The sequence below is a fragment of the Phyllostomus hastatus genome, unplaced genomic scaffold, assembly GCF_019186645.2.
Source record: "Phyllostomus hastatus isolate PE091 unplaced genomic scaffold, TTU_PhHast_1.1 phas_contig_34, whole genome shotgun sequence".
NCBI lineage: Eukaryota > Metazoa > Chordata > Mammalia > Chiroptera > Phyllostomidae > Phyllostomus > Phyllostomus hastatus.
The window spans coordinates 45,937,439-45,943,594 of record NW_025333857.1 but is presented as its reverse complement, the minus strand read 5'-3'; the positions used below and the strand labels follow the sequence as shown (position 1 = coordinate 45,943,594).

Sequence of the window (6,156 nt, the reverse complement as noted above, 5' to 3'; positions counted from 1 at the left end):
TGAGAACAAGTGCCACAGAAGTTAGCCCATGACAGCTCCAGAAGGAGCCTTGTGTCTAAGTGAAGGGACATGAATCACAGCTGGGGAACCAAGGACCAGAAGAGAGAACCAGATCTTCACTTCCACTGCACAGAACTGACCCAGCCTGGGCAGGGCCTGGAGTATCAGTGTAGGTGGGAGCAAGGGTGAGCACAGCTTCTCCTCCACACCCAGACTGCAATGCTTCAAGTAAAGCCCAACTGGCACCCACAGACCTGTCATTTGTCTGTTTGTGGCCCAGGCAGGACAAGACAGGTATGAGAGGAAGAAAGAGTGGGATGGAGGGAGAGAGTAGATGTATCCATTCTGCACACTTCAGCCTGAGGGAACTTTCACTTCACTCACTTCTGGTCACTCTCTCTCCTACAGTCCAGCCACAAAGCTCCCTTCCTCCCTCCAAAGACCAAATGGAGCAGTTATTTCCAACTTCCCACACTGGGCTAATTGCTCTTTCTGAGCTTTATTACAGCACCATATACTGCTTCTAGCCGGTCTTCCACATTTATCCTAATGACCTGATTGTCTTTCAATCCCTCCATCTCCAACTCAGATGATAAGCCCTCTGAGGGTAGAGTCTGTGCCTGTTTTCTTTACTGCTGTATCCCCACACCCAGCATAGTGCCTTAGTGTAGAAGACACTCAATAAATATTTGTTGATTGAATGACTGTAGGAACAAAAGTCGCAGGAAGGGAGGTCTCAGCTCAGAGAGGGAGGACTGTAACACTCTGGCCTAAGGGACTTGGCCAAGACCACTCAGCCAAGTATCTTCATAGTATGGCCTGTCTACACTGGGCCCTCTTCCTTCGCAGTTCAGGGTCGTACATGTAGAATGGGGCAGACAAGAAAGGCAATCGTCAGGACAGAAACTAAGGAGATTTCAAGGAGAAAGAATTGGGGAAAACAACCCTGCATAGCGTCCCAGAACTCTTTTCTTGCTGCCTATTACTGAGGTCTCCGTTTCCCAGGGTAGAACTCCAAAATATGACTCCATCCTTATAAAAAACAGCCCAGTGCCTCCCATCTCAGTAATAAATCCCAACTTTACCCTTTAGTGATAGCCCATGCCTCCACCTCCTAGTGACATTTTGACCCCGCCCCCTCTGAAGAAATGCTCTAACCCCGCCCCTTCCGGGTAATAGGCAAGCTCCACCTCTAGTCCGCGACGGAGTCCCTGTGACGTAACGGTAAGGGTCTGTTTCCGGGGTGGAGCCAGGGAAGGCGGAGTTTAGGCTGCGCCGACCCCTCAGCCCCCCTCCAGGTGACACCAGCCCCCGAAAATCCTCGCCCGGTGCCCCAAATATCCCAGCCCCATGACCGCAAGGCCTTTCGCCCTCACCCCCTAAATGCCTCAGGCCCTTGCGGTGACCGACCTCCTAATTTCTTAACGCCTAACGACTCCAAAACCTTCAATCCCACTCCGCCCCGATGTGGCAATTTAGTCTTCCCGGGGACACCTGCCTCAAATTACGTGAGAACAAGTCAGACTGATCCTGAGAATGACACAGAAGGGGAACGGAGGTTGGGAAGTCCTTGATCCCATCATTCCGCTCCCCAGGAGACGTTCGGAGCCCGGGACATGTCGGGATTGAGGAGATACGAGGTGGCGCTGGAGGCGGAGGAGGAGTGAGTGGAGGCGGGGTTGTGCGGAGGAGGAATTTAGGCGCTCCGGGGTGGGGGCGGGGCGCGACTTGTCTGGTAGCGGGAGGAGTGGGAGGGGTGGTGCCCTAAAGGGGCGTGGGCTGTAAAGGGGACCGCCTCTAAGGGGCGGGGCGGGGCCTTGGAGAGACGTCCGAGGAGTCTACGGGTCAGCCTCGCCCCGCCCGGCCCGGCTCTGCCTTCTCTCTGCAGGATCTACTGGGGCTGCTTCTACTTTTTCCCTTGGCTACGCATGTGGCGGAGGGAGCGGAGGTGAGGGGGCTGCGATACCGCGGACCCTCCTGGGGCATGGACGAGGCTCACAGTCTCGGAGGACAGATGGGGGGTGGAATCCGGGAGACCCCGCTCAGCCTCATGCTCGTGTCGGGTCGCCCCACAGCTCGGCACACCCCCGGGAGCAGAAGCTGGAGCCCCTGCGGGGTCTGATGAGCTGTCTGTCAAGTGGCCTGGGCCCTGTTCCCCAACGCTCGGGTCGCGGCCTCCCCCGCCGCACACCCGCCACTACTGCCCAGCCAGCCGGTACATTAAAGATTTAAACTGAAGTCACCGTGCTTCCCTCCTGACTCTGCCGCCGCTGCTGCCGTTTGAGCTGGGAGCCCCTCTCCATGCTGGCTGTATCCTTAACTGACAGGGCTTCTCTTCTCAATAGGGTGCCTTTCCATGTCCAGGTTCCTGTTAAACCTAAGGGATCCTCATCCGTGTCACGCCCTCGTTACTGTCATTGACTGCCCTTCACCCCCTACACCCGTTCCTCCGCCTGCACCCCCAACATACACACTCATCACTGTGAGTAGCCTATATGGAGGGAACTAAATAGTCCTGGGTTGCTCTTACTACCAACCTGATTCCCACATTGTTGTGTTCTCACAACCCCAGTTCTCTGCTACCACCTTCCTCCTAGCCAAGACTTTGCCAGAACCTTTTTTCCTGGGAGTTGATCTAAAATATCTTAAGCCCAGAGTTGTGGAAGTAGGCTGTGGGAGGAAGGGAAGAATCCTTGAAGCTGCATCTCTCAGCCTGCCACAAGGGCATGACTTGGGACTGTTGAGGTCTTTCCCTATAGTTAATACCCCATCTTCCAGCTCCTCCAGTCGGTTTGTTTGTTTAGATTTTATATATTTATTTTTAGAGGGGAAGGGAGGGAGAGAAACATCAATGTGTGGTTGCCCCTCATGCACCTTCCATTGGGGACCCAGCCCACAACCCAAGGATGCACCCTGACTGGGAATCAAACCCACAATCCTTTAGTTCGCAGGCTGGCACTCAATCCACTGAGCCACACCAGCCAGGGCTGATCCCAAGTTTAAAGACAATATCAACCCACCCAGCAGTTCTTGCTACCTCCCTAGAACTCAAGACCACTGTTCCCTATCATCCCTTTCTGTCTTGTCACCCAGTCAGCCCACTATCTGCTAAACTCAGGGCCAGGGACTCCAGTGAGCCTTTCAGTTAGGGACTTACACCAGAACCAAAAAGAGCACCAAAGGATTAAATTAAAGAGACAGGGCCAGTTTGTGGGAGCAAATCTAACTAACCACAGCAGGTTGTGGTTGGGAGACTTAGCCCTATCTGTGGAGAAGCCAAAGGGGAGAGATGGGTGCACACCTGGAAGAATTCATTTCTTGCCTTCTCAGGTCTCTGGACAGACTGGTCTAGGAGAGACCACAAAGTGTGTGGCAGACAGACAGCTGATGGAGATCTGTGACAAGACGATGGCACCTCAATTTCTGCACCCAAGCTCTGGGGCACAAGTCCAGACTGGAGGGTGGGAGAGAGACCCTAAGGGCTCTGGTACTAGAAGTTCAAGATGTCTCGGGGTTGTGGCCACCTTCAAAAGTGGATCCAGGGTCTTGAGCCATTTATCACAATGTCTACATCAAGAACCTATGAAAAGTGGATTACCATGTCCAGCCCTGGGCCTATACCTCACCAGGAAACTGTCAGAATTCTTGAGTATCCCCAAGTGAAACTCCAGGGAAGGGCCTTCAAGCCTCACCCTGGACAGGAGGGAGAAGCTCCGGTGGTTCAGCCTGAGAGGTGGAGAGGTAGATTAGTTTTTACTCTTGGAACTGATGGTCCCTCCTGATTGTTACAGCATTCCTGCTGTAGAACAAGATGCCCAGCAAAGGTATGAGTCCCTATCGAAAGAGAAGTCCTGACCCATAGAAGGTAGCAGTGGAAAAGGCTGCAGAAGGCACCCCTGCAACCAGATAATTTAATTACTGGGTTATGACTCAGTTTACATTTCAAACACATAGCAGGACTTGGGGGATGAAGTCCCCAGACCAGGAGTGGGAAATTTTTCAAGGTGTCAGGGGCACTAAATTAAGCAGTTTGCTCCCGCCCTAGGCAGTTCCTAGCTTCCTGAAAATAATAGGAGGAGGAGCTTTGCGTTGGGGCTGGGCGGGTGAGAGGAAGAGGGGAGCGAGGGCTGGGTATGGGATTAGGAGAGAAGGGACAGGAAGTAGGTGGGAGGTTGGGGTTTTAGCAAGCAGATGGAATACAGAGGGTGTAGGTGTTGTTAATGGGTAACACTCCCTTTCCCCACTGAACCTGAGTGGGGAAAGGGAGTGTTCCTCCAGGCCCACAGTGGAGAGAGGCTGGAATTTGAATAGAACAAAAGAGAAGTAATTGAGCTCTTGAGTCTGATGTCTCAATAAGCCAGGGCCTGAGCCTGAAAACTCCAGGCCCCTTTTAGCAAGAAGCTGGCAAAGATAAGATTTGTTGGTTCTTTTATCTGTTTGATAACAGCAACCTGGCACCAAAGAACTTTTATCTTCCTTCATCTGCCCTCCTTACCCACCCCACCCTTCCTCCCTGTCTCAGCTTCCCAGGGGGAGCAGCCCCCACCTCAGCATCTCTAAGCTACCCGCAATACCAGCAAAAAGGGCCTTCCTCAGCTTCTCTGAATGTGACTGGCCCCAGGCAAGACTGCCTCAGCCAGAAGTGCCTGCTTTAGGGACCCATTCCCATCATTTTTTTTAAAGATTTTTTATTTATTTTTAGAGAGGGAAGGGAGGAAGAGAGAGAGAAACATCAATGTGAGATTGCTGGGGGCCATGGCCTGCAACCCAGGCATGTGCCCTGACTGGGAATCGAACCTGTGACACTTTGGTTCGCAGCTCCCACTCAATCCACTGAGCTACGCCAGCCAGAATCAATTTTTCCTGATAAGACAAGCAGGCTAGGGCAGGAAGTGGGGAGGGGAAAATGAAAGCAGGTTGGTGCTAGCTTGCCCTCTGCTCCACCCCAGCCACAACACCCCCACCAGAATTTGTGTGTGCTAGCACAACTGGAATATTGTGGAAACAACTGTGCAGGAGTGAGGCTTGAGCATAACCAGGGCTGTATGATTCTGCCTGTGGTTGTCTGACCATGTGAAGGTGATCGAGTGATTGAAGTATGACTGTGAATGTGTAGCTATGGGTACATGAGTATGAATGTCCATCACTGGATACCACGGAGGATCCTTGGCTGCCCTTATTCAGTCACTGTACCTTCAGGCCCCACGTCATGCACTACCCCTCCCCCCAGCTTCTCTGCCCAGGGTTTAGGAGTCCATGGGAAATGGCAATCCCAAAAGAGGAAGGGGTCTGTGGCACAGGTATGGTGGCAGCTAGGGCCCAGGAGTGTCACAGGATGAGCAATACATCTTCACCTGCCTCTGACTCACCTGGTGCCCCAGGTAAAAGGCACCCAGATAAAAGGTAGGGAGGAGAAAGAAGGAACTATCCAGGCTGAGCAGCAGGAAGGGGCCCTTACCCATCATCAGCCTCCTGCTGCTACTGTTGCTTCTGACCCCAGATCCTGCAGCAGGTGAGTGCATGGGGGTCTAGAAGGCCAGGGATCTGGGTTCATGGGATAGAGGGAAAGGGGGCCCAGGAAAGCCAACTGCCAGCTGTCTGATGGAGGAGTTTTGGGTCTGGAACCATTTGAACATGTGGGCCCATTATTCACTAGCAGTGCTACTGCCATCCAGCACTACCTGCTGTACTCAGCTCTACCGACAGCCACTTTCAAACACACTACTGAGGAAGGTCACCCGGGTAGAACTGCAGGAGGCTGATGGAGACTGTCACCTCTGGGTTTACGTGTGAGCACTGCCCCCACCCCTGATACAGACCTATGACTCTGGCCTAAGTCCCAATCCCTGATGCAGATCCCACCTCCAGCCCCAACTGATAATTCTGATGCCAACTCAGGTTGTCCTCTAGCCTCTCGCCCTAATTCCTGGGCCCTAACCTAATATCTAAACTCTACCGTGGCTGTGGACCTTTCCTTCCCCAAGCTTCACTTGTCTCAACGCAGCATCTGCTCTCACCCCCAGAACCGCAGCCTGGCTCCCTGGTTTGAGCACCAAGGGAGGAAGCTCCAGGGCACTCTGCCCAACCTGAATTCTGGGCTGGTAGGGAAAGTGGGCCAGGACCCCCCATAGCCAAAATAATAAAGCAGCATTGAAC

At 53.1% G+C, this 6,156-nt stretch overlaps 2 protein-coding genes across 3 annotated transcripts; both read left to right on the top strand.

Moving 5' to 3' along the window:
• The first annotated feature begins 1,199 nt into the window (after nucleotides 1-1,199).
• On the top strand, nucleotides 1,200-2,238 carry LOC123820097. Of its 2 annotated transcripts, none has more exons than XM_045840812.1 (4): nucleotides 1,200-1,224; nucleotides 1,596-1,663; nucleotides 1,889-1,948; nucleotides 2,076-2,238. In XM_045840812.1, exons 2-4 carry the CDS (start codon nucleotides 1,617-1,619, stop codon nucleotides 2,230-2,232), a joined length of 264 nt encoding a protein of 87 aa, XP_045696768.1. In that variant the 5' UTR covers nucleotides 1,200-1,224; nucleotides 1,596-1,616; the 3' UTR covers nucleotides 2,233-2,238. The 2 variants fall into 2 exon arrangements, with proteins under 2 accessions (XP_045696768.1, XP_045696766.1); XM_045840810.1 differs by lacking the exon at nucleotides 1,200-1,224 and adding an exon at nucleotides 1,253-1,298.
• A 3,025-nt stretch (nucleotides 2,239-5,263) lies between these two features.
• On the top strand, nucleotides 5,264-6,131 carry CCL27 (C-C motif chemokine ligand 27). Its single transcript, XM_045839995.1, has 5 exons — nucleotides 5,264-5,300; nucleotides 5,408-5,512; nucleotides 5,657-5,787; nucleotides 5,899-5,901; nucleotides 5,985-6,131. Exons 1-5 carry the CDS (start codon nucleotides 5,264-5,266, stop codon nucleotides 6,129-6,131), a joined length of 423 nt encoding a protein of 140 aa, XP_045695951.1.
• The last annotated feature ends 25 nt before the right edge of the window (nucleotides 6,132-6,156 follow it).